The following is a 15,000-nucleotide window of genomic DNA, read 5'->3' as shown; positions in this document are numbered from 1 at the left end:
TTGTAACTGCTCGTACCAATTTATTTTTAGGATACTTCGCCCAAACTGTAAGAAGTGAATGAGATAGAATAACCGCGAATGACTTATGATAAGGCAAAGTGATATTTCGAGGTGACGTTTTCGTCGAAGTCGCCGTCGTAGATCTTAAGGTCCCTATTATAACTTTCGCGATTATTCCATCTCGTTCACGTCCTACGATGTTGGTGAAGAATCCTAAAAATAATATTCCTATTTCGGAATAGGGTCAATCGAACACACCCTAAGGGTGCGTCGATTGACCCTATTCCGGAATAAGAATACTTGGAGTGATGATTTAAAACGGTATGTCTAGCGTTTTGAAGCAACAAGGATAAATAAACATATGTTTAAAACATCATGTAAGCAGGTGTTTGACAATTTTAATTGGAATCTCCGTAAAAACGAAGGACTTTTCTCTTCTATTCCACGTATTCCTATTCCGGAATACGGTCAATCGAACGCACCCTAAGTTAGAAATCCTTCGTTTTTGTGAGATTCACATTAAAATTGTCAAATAGCTGGTAAAATGCTAAACATAAACATATTTTTGTTATCCTTGCTGCTTCGAAACGCGCCAAACATACCGTTTTAATCATCACTCCACGTATTCTTATTCCGGAATAGGGTCAATCAAACGCGCCCTTAGTGATTTTACGCAGTTGTTATGCAGAGTGCCGCAAAAAGACGCTAAAATGTGAATCGCGTGTGCCGTTCGATTATTTTTCCTCCTTGAACCAATGATATTTTTGTTCTGCGCCGTTGTAATTGCCTTAGCCGTCAACGTTTCTCAAAACTTTCTATTGCCTCAAAACGCGGCGCCAGATTTTTATTCCAAGCAGCAGGAAAGCGTAGTAGAAATTTAAAACCAAGCCAATCAAGACATCACATTCCAAACCCACGTGCTTTTCTGTGGCATAGTGTCATAAAAGTGCATCGTTCTATTACTTTTCTATTTGCAGAAGCTCCAATTGAAGAGATAGCAGTGATAAAGAGAGATGGCAAGCTCTACGTTGATGCTTTTGATGGGACGGGCGAGAATGTAGTCACACCAGATCAGCCAGTTTCAGACAACGGGAATGCTCGTAAGCTGCCCTGAACATTACTTGTTATAATTCCATTGCTGGTTTTATTTTAGCTTTGTCTATTTTAACGTCCACGCCACTAGGCTAATTAATGAGGTATTTTCGAATTGATGATCATGATTCCATGCACCGGCCTATATTTCATGTTGCAGTCGTTAAAATTCAAACCCTGAAGCCGCGATGATTATGCGAGCCCATAAGTTAGCGGGAGTGAAAAAGGAACTTTTCCGTTTTTCTGATACTTTACAATTATTTGGATATGAGTTGGCTATAAACAGTCTCGTATCCAACAAGCACGGATGGAATAATTGTCTTATTAAATCTTCATTCAATTCTGAATGCTTGGATGGCTTGGAAATTGAGGCTAATCATTTTCCGGCTTGAGAATACCTGAATCAGTCAGTTTCCATATTAGGTCTTACGGTAGTTGAGATGATAACCGGGGTTGAGTGACGAACCAATCACAAAACTAGAAACGCAACATAGGCCATGATTATGGTCCAGTATTTGTTGACTCCTTCCCGAGAGTCAATGTGATAGCTACGTATTGAACTTTTTTGGGATGCAGGGAAAACCTGATTACTGGACAAACACCCGAAAACTCATCGGGAACTTACCGGGTGACTTACCGGGACTTTCGAGAAACTGGCCCAGATTAGAAAACCACTATTAAAGAAAACGACACTGTCGCTCAGACCGGGAGTAAAACAAGGCGAATACTCCAATCGTTTCTGTGCCAACCCTGCTACGAGAACATCATTCTACTTGTAGATTGTGTATCCCAAATTCTAGCAGTGTGAAGGACGTATATCAGATGGACGAAAGCGTCAAGAAGCTCCCGTAACTCGTTTTCAAAGCATTCGATCAAGCAATCGGAAGGTCATTACTTTGTATCCCGTCAGGATCACACGTATTTTTGCATGAGCATCCCTTAATCCCCATTGATTAAGGCACAATTTTATTTGCAGTGTATTTTAGTGCTTCCTTATCTCTGTATTACCTATTCTCATGTAGCTGACAACTTTGCCGTCAGAGAACCTTATGACCGCATTATCAGGTGCTTGGGTTTTAAGGTAAGTTATTCCCTGCCCCTTGAAAGTTGCATTGAAACGCTTGATAGCCCGCCGGACATACACGCCATGAGTGCATGTCTCTCGCTGCGCCTTTTTCGCCAGCTTCCACATCGCCTTTTGGAGATTGTATTTCCTTTATCAAAGCATCGAATTCTTTAAAAAACGCAGCTGCATAATTCTGGCACCATTCTGGGGCTTCATCCTGTTTCAAAATTTCCGTCTTTTCTGCTCAGTTTAGAAAATGTCTGCAAGTGCCTAGTTTCTCACTTAAGTGGCTGTTGTTTCGTCTCCTTAGTTTGATTTTAGCGTGTTTGACAATTCAACCAAACCGAGGCCATGTATAGGCATGCGTTCCAAGAAGTACCCATCCATCAAAGCTGACTACGAGTCAACTACGGTTCCCGGACTTTACTTCGGTGAGTTGGAAATAGCGAAAAACAAATTAATAATTGCATTGGTGATGAATTTAATGAGAATTATATTAAGAAAAATGCGGATACGAAACCTTTCTTATTAGGGTAAAGTCGTAGGCGGGAGCAAATGAAGCAACTTTACTACTTGCGAAAAACACTAAAAAACGCCACGCTGTAACGGGACTCAAACGCCTGAGGCTGCGATTGCTCTCTACACTGTAACGATCTTTCGCATAGAAGTTAGGGTTCATATCAAATCAGATCACAACTCGGCTTATCCTTGGATTTTACAGTAGCTCAGTTGAGGACGCTTTTAGAGGAATCTAAATTTACCATCGATCGTTCAAAAGCAATGAATATCGAAAGTACGGTCAAAGAGTTTGACATGGCTCTTTTTTTTTTTTGGTTCTTCTGTAGCCGGTACCAATACTCATTCTATCGACTTCCGAAAGTCGGCCGGCGGATTCATTCATGGCTTCCGTTACACAGGTATGCAAGATATCAAATGAGTAGGTAAAAGTGCAGGTGTTCTAATATGAACGGACACATAAGATTTCAAGAAAGGATTACAAGAAAAGGCCACAGTTTCTTTTACACTACCGTAAAGGGCTCTTTGCACGGAGGATAGAAGATCTTAGTAGCGTGGAGAACTCAAAGGGTACTGAATGTCTCATATATTTCATATAGATACAAACAGTTGAGCCTTGTACTTGGCCATGGAGATAGTCTTTCCACCTGAGGGATTCAATCATCATGTAAAACACATGACTTACACTTGAAAGAGCCTATTGCTATTTGAAGATAACAGGGGAGAAATGAACTTGTATTCTTCCATTTTGGCAAAACGCAAATTTTAGTCAAATGTTTAACGTTGGTCGCGAACGCGACGCTAAATCTCTCTTTTGAGAGCGAGGTTGATACAGTTTCAACAAAGCTGGGCTTCATTGTGAAGGTTGGGACATGTTACGAATTAGCAGAGAAACGTCAGTGGGGTTGGTTGTCTAATAATGATAATAAACTTTATTTAAGTTCCAAGTCTTGTAGCGCCGGGGCACTTATCGGGGACACCGTGACTGTACAGTTTTGTAGGATAGGGAAAAACCGGATGGAGTACCCGGAGGAAAGAGTAGCGCGGAAAACCAACAAACTCAACGCACGTATGACGCCGAGCTGGGAATCGAACCCGGGTCACATTGATACAAGGCGAGTGCTGTCAGCACTGCGCCAGCCCTGAAATCATTTGTTTGCAGCGCGCAATGGATTCAAGTTTTCCAACAGCGTTTGTTTTCATTTCTCTGCAGCTCGTTCCTTGCATCACATTCTGGAGTGGCGCAATCATAAAGTCACGTGGCCGCACATCACAGTACCTGTCACGGAACTTGTAAATGTCATTATCAAGAGGATTAATGAAGCCTCGGTTAGTTGAAAGAAAAACGGATAAAGGGGTTTATTTTATAAAGAAACTGTGGTGCTGCGTCTGTGGGGAAGGGAAGCGTATAGGAATGGGTTTGTCAGCTGGGTTGAGTAATATGCTAAATTGACCACCGTAGATAAATTTGACGTTTCGAGCGTTAGCCCATCGTCAGAGCGAAAACCATACGTGCCAGTATTAAACTCCGGAGAATTTTCGTTACCTGTCTTTGCCGCGTTGTTTACAGCGATCAACTGGAGCCCTGCCCAAAAATCCTTAGGAAACGACAACGGATTCAACCCATCGTTTTTCAACAATTTCAAACAAACTCGGGGCTGGTTGAAAAAGTTGATAAACGAAACGGACCAAAAACGATTTTCTCCCAGTAGTGCACAAAGAAACCCATCTGAATATAGTTAATAAAGTAAAAGAACACGTCCTGCAGAAGAAACTAGTGTTCAATTTGCTCACTCTAAAATTCGTTTATTCATCTATTTCCTCATCTGACTACTTTCATGATGTTTTTAGGGAATTTATCAAATGTTTGGTGTCCTAGGAGAAGTCGTGATTCTGCGTAAGTGTTTTTGAGATGTGGTACGTTGTCATATTTTGATTTTAGTGTAATACTTTTATAGAAAGCTTATGATTTTGTTGTTAACAAGATTCATGTGTATTTTTCTCAGGCGAAAATGGAGACGTGGAGTACTTCGAGGAATTTCCTATAAGACTCGTTCATAAATTTGAGGGTAGGTTGTGAACGCTAAGGTTATCGGTTCTTGGGAGCGCCTTTTAGTTTAGTGGTAATTCGCCCTTGTCACACGGCGGCCATATTGTCCCGGGAGACCAAAAAAGCTTTGTTTTACCACGCCAAGCCTCACCCCCATGGTTTCCACTGCGAGGCTTGGCGTGGTAAAACAAAGCTCTTTTGGTCTCCGGGACAATATGGCCGCTTTGCTTTCGTATTGGCGCACTAAAAACACGCGCCTATTTATTAGGCAATCAGAAACAAACCTATAGGTCGTCTCATGCGGTTTTCCTCGCCTAACGAAGCTTGGCTTTTGCAATGTCTCCGTAATTTTATTGCCTGCAGTTGTTGTCATAGGCCCCTTCGTAAAATACCATAATACTCTTTGTTTGTCCCCCCAAATTTTGCATAAGCATTGTTTTTGTTTTCTCTTGGGACCATTGTAAGTCCACAATGCTTATGCAAAATTTGGGGGGGGGGGGGGGGGGAAGGGGACAAACAAAGAGTATTATGGTATTTTCCGAAGTGGCCTATTTAAGTTTATGGCTTTCAGTTTGTTTCGGCGACCAGTGACATCCACTTGAAAACGTGTATCCAATAAAGCAAACGAAGAAGCAAGTTGGTGGGTTCTAATATTGATCTCCGACATTTATTTCTTTGTAGAATATACTGGTCGTCCGGCAGGTCCCATGATTGTTGTTAACATGGAGTACGGCAAGGACTTCTCTGGTGCAGGGTAAGCAAGGAAGACGAACTGACAATTTCCCGAAGATGATATATCATTTATCATATCTCATATATCATTCATATATCTTTATTTACCCCTCGGATTTTAGAGTAGTTTGCTGGAGCTAGTATCTCCGAGCACCGGGCTGTCACGCGGGAGGTCGTGAGTTCAACTCCGGCCGGACCAACACTCAGGGTCTTTAAATAACTGAGGAGTAAATAATTGAGGAGAAAGTGCTGCCTTTGTAATGATACCTGCAAATGGTTAGACTCTCTAGTCTTCTCGGATAAGGACGATAAAACGTTGGCCCCGTCTCACAACCCTTCAATGTTCATAATCCTGTGGGACGTAAAAGAACCCACACACTTGCCGCAAAGAGTACGGCATGCAGTTCCCGGAGTTGTGGTCTGTCTTCTATGGTGTATCATGGTTGGAAGGGTAAATGCTCAACCAACTCAGCCACCGGTGTGCGGTGTTTGTCAGCAAACTGCGCTGTAGATGCTCGAAGTTTTTTTCTTCTATTTCCGAAGATTACTGTCCTAAAGTACATTTCCAACTAATGCAAAGATGTGACGACTTGGTTACCACATTCCACGTAATTGTGTTGCCTCTTTTCTGTCGAAATCGCAAGGTTGGATAAGTTCTTTAAAGAAACACACACTGTTCCTTCCCTGTTTCAGAAAAGATACATTCCATACTAATCGTGCTACGGGCGAACCATCCGATGCTCACAACTCCAACTTCTTGCATCCTGTGTTATACTTCTATAAAGAGCCGCCAACAGGTAAAGAAAGGAGAAACTGATGGCTTAATTAAGTCAAGAAAACTATATTGTTTGGGAAAAGTTTAGGAAAGACGTTAATGGGCAAATAGCACACGTCAGGCTGAAATTTTCCTTTCAGTGCCAAAAGTTCGAAAGTTGTTTGATTTCAACTGGTTGCTCACTTGTAAGCTATAACTTTCGAGGAGGCAGCCTAGCTGAGTAGATAAGTACTGCGTTGTTCCCAGTTCAACTTCTCGGCTGATCATGTAGATAGCCGACTGGTTTGCAATTTGTTGTTTTCAATTGTTGGGAGCGGTCACTGGGGTCAATTTTTTTTCTCGAGCCAGAGATGGGAATAAAAATTAGAGCCTGGAACTTACATGATTTTGTAACAAATAGAAGCCTGCCATTTGTCGTAAGCCACAAACTCGAATATTCGTCTCTCTATCTTGCTCTCCCTTTACAGTTTTCCTACTCCCAGTTAATTTACCGTTTCCTTGGCCATCGGTTGTTTTTTGCCACCCCGCCCCATCTGTGGAATGAGGATCAGCTCAGGGAAACTAATCATCATTCCAATCAGTAAATTGACACAGTTGTCTTTTGATTGAAGACATTTTCAACTTCAAAACGTTTTTGACTTTGTTTTTCAGCTTTACCTAAGGAAACGAAAAGCGTTGTTCTTCCCAGACCTCACCGTCTTCATCACGTGGTTGAAGATTTCTTAACGCTATGGTAAGAGGGAAAGAACGAAATTCCTTGAGGGTGGAAGGGAATGCGACTGCAGCTGTCGCGTGCGTGGAGTGTTTTCGATGACCCACTGTTTCAGCCGGAGATCCAACATTTCGCGCCATTAATTTTTTCACGAAGTTGAAGAACTTAGAAAGAATTTCGTCAAAGGGTCTAACAATAAGCAGCGTTGCTTTAAAAAACTTTCACTGCTTCTTACACTAAATCGACTCGTTCACTCCTCGAAAATACAAAGTAAATCTGATCAAGGAAACGAAATTGCTAAAGCCGTTCATAATGATGACGTTATCTCTGTTTTTTTTTTTGTTTTCTTTTGACTTATTTGAGTACCTAATTACCGTACGTTCTATTTCTCTACAGGACTGCACCCACATCACATATTCTTCCCTTGCGGCGCTTCATAGAGACTGTTGTTGGCGGTGATCTGAGGTCATTTTTTGCTTCAACTTGCTTCAAGGTTGGTCTCTGCTGCATGTCGTAATCTGTCCTTGGGTAAAAATTTATAGTAGAGATAGGTAAATGAACAGCTGTTTTAGTGACGCAAGCTTAAGAGTAAGCCACATACCAAATCCAGTAACGATTTGATTATCAGTGGCTTTTATTAGAACAAAATAAATCAATACCAAAACATTGCGTTATAGCTTCAGCTTCTTCTCAGGGATAAAATTTAATAAACTAGCCTCAATGACAAAGAAAATTGGCCATTCCGGAATTGCGCAGAGAACTGGGGCGAGCTTCAGTTTTGAACCATTCGATATTTTACAATGACTGCAAAAATTCTCGTGTGCTGATTGGCTAATTGTTATTGTCAATAAGCGGACAGACACATAAATTTATAATTTATGCGATAATGACGTGATTTTCGCATTTTTTGTCTCGCTTTCTTCTCGTGTTTTGACTTAATTTTTACCCCTCTGCCATCTTGTTATTGTAAAAAACAAATTGATGTCAGTTTTTCATGCGTCTGTCCTGTTATTGATCATGAATTTCATAACATTGTCAAAGTAGTCTGTGGATCCACCTGGCTATCGCCTCGTGGATCCACAGCTACTTTGACAATGTTATGACGCAATTCATGATCAATAACAGGACAGACGCATGAAAAACTGACATCAATTTGTTAAATTGACACCATCATATGTAAGATAACGTTGAGCTTGGCGAACAGAGACCAAGTTACGGACTTGAAAACATAATTAAAAATCCACACAAACGTCTCTAATTTTGAGGCTTCGTCCGCCAAAACCATATAAACTCTTAATTTTTTTTACGATTTATGTAATATTCACAAAAATAGGCATACAAAATGATTTTCACCTCACCTATTTTCAAGTAGTAGGTCCATGACAGGATTTTCCAGTTGTCCCAAATCTGATAACGTTTTAAAAGAATTTTTACGGTTTTGGGGGACGCAGCATTAGAGACGTTTGCATGGATTTTTAACTACGTTTTAAATCCGTTACTTGGTCTCTGTTCGACCTAAAAGCATCAAACTTGGACAGATGGCCAATCTCAACTTTATCTTTCATGTGATGGTGTCAATTTATCGATTGGTTTAAATTTGAAACTCGCCCCAGTTCCCTGCGCAATTCCGGAATGGCCTAGAGTGGTTGACATGTTTTTCGCAGCATGTGGCACGTGTACGCACGTGCCTCAAGCCCAGCTGGTGTGCACAATATATATAGTATCTGTTGATGCGTGTAACGAGTTTAGATCATCAAACTAGGGTTTAAGCCAAGACAAATTCAAGAACTAGCATCTTAAGAATTTTACTACAGGAATATTAAAGGACACAGGCTGCCCCGAATAACTAAGAGCTAAGGAAAATAGGGCAGCCTCACCAAGGAGATAATACATGTGGATTAGGGTCAGCGAGCAAAACCCTCATTTTGGATGATTGCGTCCAAGTATAACAAAAAACAGTTTCCTTTGTGTGTGTCTTCTGTGTCGACCTCTCGTTTATCCTTGTTGTTTACATTTTTTAAGATCATGATGACTCACAAAACAGCGCCAATTTCATGCCGAAATCATTACACACAAGGTAAGGTTCTTTTGGGTCAGATCAGGGAAAAATTTCTGTGCCTCCACCCTGAGAAAATAACAGCGTTAATTCAGCTTACCAGAACACTTGAATTTATTACACGGCCTCTTCAGTAAGCATGCCGCCTTTCCAACCAGTTAGAAGTTCGCAGGTTACGCTATTTCCCGCGCTTTTAACATGTTGAGACACATTTTTCTTGAAGTCCTTATTAGGTCACGGATGAAGTCGATTTGACTTCCTTTTTTTTTCTTGTATTTCTATTTTTTCAGCATGCTGCTTTCTTTTTTGCAAGACATTAGTCGATTTGTCTTGGTAATTGGCTCAAATGGATTTTTCTTGTTCTTCTGCAGGGAGGATGTTGCCAGTTCCAAAAATGTTACAACACAATCTAGCAAGCACGAAACAGAATCATTTATCATGAGACATCTATACTGGTCAAGAATTCCTTTTTTCTGGCAGTTCGTCCTATTTATGTTATGGAAAGTAAAGATTTTTACGAGAGCCACAAGAGTAATTTAAAATTTTTGACAGCCTTTTTTGTTTTTGAGGTGAAAACGTCTTGTTAAATTGACCACTGTTGTTATAACTTGGAGAAAATTTTTTGAAACCAATGGTTCAATCAAGTTGCGAAGAGAGTGACGGTCTCAGAGTTCTCGACCGTAAACGCATTTGTGTGTACGAAAGTGCGTCATAGAAAGCTACGTATAATTTTCTCTCAAAGAAGGACGTATTTCTCGTAGTTTGTTGCCAAAAAAAGCGAAAAAGAGTATGCATATTGAATGATAACATTTTTTCAAGAATGTAATTGTAAAGAACAACGGTAAAAACTGACAGTTTTTCTCGTATTTCACGACATGTCTTGCCCTGGTAAAAAGGAGAGCCATGCAATTCTCGGTTTTCACATGACGTCACGACCGCCATGTTGGTGCCCCTAACCAAAGAAAAGGCGGCCATGTTGGTGCCTCGACCAAATCCTCCGGGAATTCAACTCTATTATTATGTAAACACTTCCTTTTGTTTTCGTTGAAAAACATGCCTGTTGATCACGTGAGTGAAAACCAACAATAGCCCACTTTCGATATATTAAAATTCAGTCCTAAACAAAAGGCATCATCTCAAGGCTCTGAGGAATAAATATAAGGAATTGACCATATTCTTATTCTCTGTATTGGACTGAAACTAGCTTGCAGTCAAGGCTAATGCGGGGAATTTTTTTCAAATGCAAATACTTTTTAATATATTCCCCCGCATTAGCCTCCATTGCAAGCTAGTTCCAGTCCAATACTGAGAATACGAATATGGTCTATTGAATGAGTTTATTTCCCAGAGCCTCGAGATCATACTTTTTGTTTAGGACTGAATTTTAATATTTAATAAATAGATTCCATATTGCCATGCGTCTGTTCAGTAACAGATTACAGATGACGTCAAAATGTGGTAAGAACAAAAAAGTGGTACACGAGGCGATAGCCGAGTGTGTCACTGAAACTTTGCAGCTGGTTACCGGTGTAGCTGGTAAGAGAAGGGCTAAAGTTCATTTACAGTAGGCACATTAATTACAAGAATGGTTTTTCACAAGTTTTGTCTCACAACACGCTAGTGTTTCACTCTCCCTTGCCTCACTGGTTTCACTTTGATCTCACGCTGCATCTGCTGGGTTCGCCTTATTTCCGATCCGACAACCTGTACCAAATCGAACTACTCCTATATAGCTACAATTGTAGGTCACCGATTGAATTTATTTGTAAAGACTAAGCGATGTTCACCGATACGTTATCGGCTGTTATGAATGAGCCATCCATATTTATTTCTTCTCTTCCATACTTAGCAAATTGTATCTTAAAAGTAAGCATCCCTTCTAACCCTTCAGTCTCGTTCCCAGAGCCTCCGTTACCCTTGTCCAGCGGAACGGGCACGAGAGGCTCTGAAAGAATCCAAAACCGGAACCGGTTGAGTAACTGTGCGTGAGTGGAGACAGTTAGAAATCAACAAAACAACTGGAGTTCACCTTGTCATGACCATATACATGAGTATAAACGCATCTCTAATACACTCGAAACGTTTAAACTGCGGAGAATCACAAACAGTAACGTGATACATTTTTTCAATCATAACAGGTTTTAGTATTTGGTGTCATGCAAGTGAAAATTGATGTATTTTCAAAAACGAAAACGTTACGGAACTGATAAGTTGTAAAAAGATTTATTCCTAGATTATCTTCAACCTTGTATAGATAAAAATCGAGAAGAAATCACGACTTTTTAGTTCAGAATTTGACAAATGGCAGGAAATTAAACCGTTTTGAACAGCCAATCAAATATGGCCTTTCCCGACCGCTGGTCAAGGGAACAATGACTCTGGGAACGAGATTGCTAACCCTTCCAAAATGTATCACCCTACTTCTGGGATTAGAGTTAATCGGCTTTTTTTATCAGTCACACGCGCCCCTCAACGTCATTTTCTCATATTTCGAAATTCGGTGGACGTCAATCAAATGTTTCCATGACAACTGTCCTGTTCATTTAGCAGCAGTTGCATTCGTCATGGAAACATTTTTATTGACGTCCACCTAAATTTTGCGTGTGACTGACAACCGCTGTAAACCATGGTCGACAGTTTAGCCTCTTGGGTTGCCCAATACACACAAACTGAGCTGGACCAATTTCTTGAAAAGGACTAACCTTCGGGTAGTTATTTATTTATTTTAAGATTCACCCTAAGGTGGGTGTTAAATACAATAGGACACTAATTCCCCTAAACGGTATTTACACCCCACTTGTAAAGTTTCATCATCAGATGGCTATTAGAAACACACGACACCTTCCGATAAAAACAACTTTAATAACATTATGCGTACAACATGGCGGATCTCTCTCTCTCTCTCCATACCCATAACACCGCGATTTATGTCCGTATAGAATACACCACAGGACCTCCGACAAGCGGAAGTCAGGTCGTGAGAGGAAGTAAAATTACCGAATCTTTGCCCCATACTGTTACTCCTCAGCGAGGGGCAACACGCTGCTTAGGAAAGGTAGGTTGGGGCATCGACAGAAGCTGTTGCGGGGCGGATCGATTGTATAAAAGCATCTCTTCCGGGGGGTTGCCAATAAAGGGACCAACTTTTCCCACTGATCTTCAAATAACAGCAACGACATTAAACCCCTTTAAAGTTCATTATATAAAAACGAGAAAAACGACGTTTGACGTCACAAGTGACTGCAAGCATCTGAACTTTATTTTGGAGTTCACCAAAATGAGGACCTGCCAGATGTAGAATTCGGAAATTTAGGCTAAACACTGCATTATTCTATCTATTCTTACAAAAATGCTGATGACATTTGACTAAAAACGTCTTCGTATCTCTCTAATTTTCTTAACGACATAAATAGTTCAGAATATCAACTCGGTCGAAGTTTTATAGTGGAAATCATCAAATTTCCACTACTCACAAGATTTACAAAGTGCCACAAAATTATGTTCTCTTAATTTAACGATTTTTCAAACCTATACTACCAAAAACTTCAAAAATACCATACAATGACCATACAAATATTAATTTTAGGCTTTCCTTTGTCTGTTGCTAGCAAACCAAGGAAATCGATTACTGTTGCCAAACACTATAATAATAAAGTTCAATTTAAATGGCTCTGCTGGCCTAATCTAGCACTGAAAACAAAAAACAGCCTGAATTTTAGCCTTCCTCTATCAATAAATACCAGGTATTTATAAATTTATTTCGAATTTTGCCACCAAATTGTGATTTATACAAATTCGTATTTAGATCTAATAGCCATTCTCAATTATGCCCATCAACATTGGACACATGCTTTCGGGCAGATCTCCTTGGGCTGCGCCCTACATAATGTGACCAAAAATAGATCTGCCACAGTCAGGTGGGGAACTTCATGAACAACGTAAGGGCCAAACAAGGAGACAACTGCTCATTCCGTGCACTCTGAGTATATTGTTTGTAGTGACGAGTTCAAATCTGCGCTATTTAAACCTAACAACTTGTTTGCGAATGGTTAGTTATCAATGACAGTCGAGGGTGACATCAAATATTCATGAAGCATCTTCGCTTGGCCAGTATGACACAGTGTTATGTATTCGTCATAAACTGTCCCACCTGACTGTGGTGGATACAAGCCACCACCCCTATGTAGTTCAGTCCTTTTCTTCTTGACATGATTGTTAAGACTTAAATGCCTATATCACATTAATTGTACAGCTAGTAGAGTTTTGTACAAAACTCTATAAATAAGTTTCAAAGTGGCCCGCATCTGTGCTCATCACTGTTGCAACTTACTGGTAATGTTCCTCTTTGCCTTTAAAGTGTCCTGCATTTTTATCAAGACTTATCTCTGAGTTGCTGAAAATTGACAACCAGGAAAATTAATTTATACAACACAGTTTGATTCAAAGATAAGCCATGTTAAATTTTAGGGTGTCCATAAATTACGCTAAACTGTTTAAAATTCAATGTCCCATCAAAATGGTTCCCTTACTGAAAAGCAGAAGACATGCACTTACAAAACCGTTTAACACTCTTCAACTAAAATGGACTGGACATTTCCATTCTTTGTTTTCTATTTTGGTAACTCACATACCTCTTCAGATTAGAAACTGCATTTTTCGCGGACATTTGTTGGACAAGAGCACTTCACAATGTCAAACATGAGATTTACATCAGAAAATTAATGATCAAATCCTGGACATCATATCTCAAGTAAGTGACAACACAAATTATGACCAAAGTTTACATAATTAAAAGGCATACATTGCAATATTTGTGTATGATTGTTGCTGGGTTATTGCTTTAAGATTTAAACATTCATGACTGCTAACATTCTTGTTACATGCACATTTCATAGTATCATTTTGTTTGCTCGGAGGTCAGGAACAGCAGCCTGGCTTTTCTCTTTGTGACTCAACATATTTTTCAATATTAAATTTAGGCTCTGCTGACTTTCTGAGGTTCCTGTGCTTTATGTCCCTGAAATGAAAAAAAATTAAAAATTTGAGATTAGAGGCATACGGTAGTGACAAGGAGCTGACAGAATGATCATCAACCATTGAATGATCCAGGGTCGAGTTGTGGCCTCAACCAGGTTGTTTCAGGGTTGTAAAAGAAATTTCCAAAATAAGAAAACTGTAACAAAATGAACCATAAAAGATCCTCATCTGTTCTTCCTTTGCTTTCAAATGGCAACTGGAAATAGTTCCTAAAACTATGAAAGTAGATGTAAATTGTGGCAGATGCTGACATATACATTTTCGCTGTACTTCTCAAGAGTTCCAAATTAACCCTGATTATATTACTTAGATTCAAACCGAACAACTCTTTGATGCAGTATAACAACATACATGTAGTGACTGCAAAACTAATTCCAGATCACAAAGCATCAATGCCACAGATTGAACTAAATTGGCCATAAAAATTAATTATTAGCTTACAATAATGACATCCTAAAAATGAACTCCCGGATGTCTACCGACAAATTTTCCCTTGTAAGTATAAGCTCATCATTTCCATCAACCCTTCAAGAAAGTGAAGCATTGAATATTGAAGTGTGCTTACATAAGATGCTATCTCTGAAAATTTGAGGCTGATGTACTAACATGTAGTAACCTTTCCACAACTGACATTTAGAAAAAGAATGAAGGCAGAGTTTTTGATAGCTTTCCAAAGTACCGGACATTATTTTCTATAATTTGTAAGGCTGTCGGATTGCCTTGGGAGCGAACCCTTGAAGAGGCCTCCGTCCCTTAAAAATTACTATACAGAAATGCTGTTTACAAAAAAAAGAAAACTAAACTTATCTTGAAGTGAAATGCCAACAGACAGATTAATCTGTTACGTAACAAAATAAGGCGACTGACTGACTTCTTGATAGTTTGGCGGATTTGTTGCACACAATTGTGTGGTGGTTCTTCAGCTCAAGGCTTCCTGAGATATCCACGTCCAAAAGTTTAAAAA

The 15,000-nt window shown here is 39.8% G+C and overlaps 2 protein-coding genes across 2 annotated transcripts in view; one reads left to right on the top strand and one right to left on the bottom strand.

The window, feature by feature from the left end:
• The window catches only part of LOC137972166 (FAD-dependent oxidoreductase domain-containing protein 2-like), a 24,692-nt gene extending 14,094 nt beyond the window's left edge, over window positions 1–10,598 (top strand). The window contains exons 11-23 of the mRNA XM_068819012.1: window positions 978–1,100; window positions 2,115–2,173; window positions 2,469–2,589; window positions 3,004–3,075; window positions 3,888–4,003; window positions 4,526–4,571; window positions 4,681–4,743; window positions 5,406–5,478; window positions 6,150–6,253; window positions 6,883–6,964; window positions 7,340–7,436; window positions 8,966–9,020; window positions 9,371–10,598. Of these exons, the coding sequence (XP_068675113.1) occupies window positions 978–1,100; window positions 2,115–2,173; window positions 2,469–2,589; window positions 3,004–3,075; window positions 3,888–4,003; window positions 4,526–4,571; window positions 4,681–4,743; window positions 5,406–5,478; window positions 6,150–6,253; window positions 6,883–6,964; window positions 7,340–7,436; window positions 8,966–9,020; window positions 9,371–9,441 (1,082 nt within the window). The 3' untranslated portion in view covers window positions 9,442–10,598. The remainder of the gene's footprint in view (window positions 1–977; window positions 1,101–2,114; window positions 2,174–2,468; window positions 2,590–3,003; window positions 3,076–3,887; window positions 4,004–4,525; window positions 4,572–4,680; window positions 4,744–5,405; window positions 5,479–6,149; window positions 6,254–6,882; window positions 6,965–7,339; window positions 7,437–8,965; window positions 9,021–9,370) is intronic.
• A 1,624-nt stretch (window positions 10,599–12,222) lies between these two features.
• LOC137972167 (ras-related protein Rab-37-like) overlaps window positions 12,223–15,000 on the bottom strand; it is a 21,128-nt gene continuing 18,350 nt past the window's right edge. Inside the window, exon 9 of the mRNA XM_068819014.1 lies at window positions 12,223–14,016. Coding sequence (XP_068675115.1) covers window positions 13,917–14,016 — 100 coding nt within the window. The 3' untranslated portion in view covers window positions 12,223–13,916. The remainder of the gene's footprint in view (window positions 14,017–15,000) is intronic.

The sequence above is a fragment of the Montipora foliosa genome, chromosome 9 (assembly GCF_036669935.1).
Source record: "Montipora foliosa isolate CH-2021 chromosome 9, ASM3666993v2, whole genome shotgun sequence".
NCBI lineage: Eukaryota > Metazoa > Cnidaria > Anthozoa > Scleractinia > Acroporidae > Montipora > Montipora foliosa.
The sequence above is the reverse complement of the archived record's forward strand: the minus strand, read 5'-3'. Positions and strand labels throughout refer to the sequence as shown.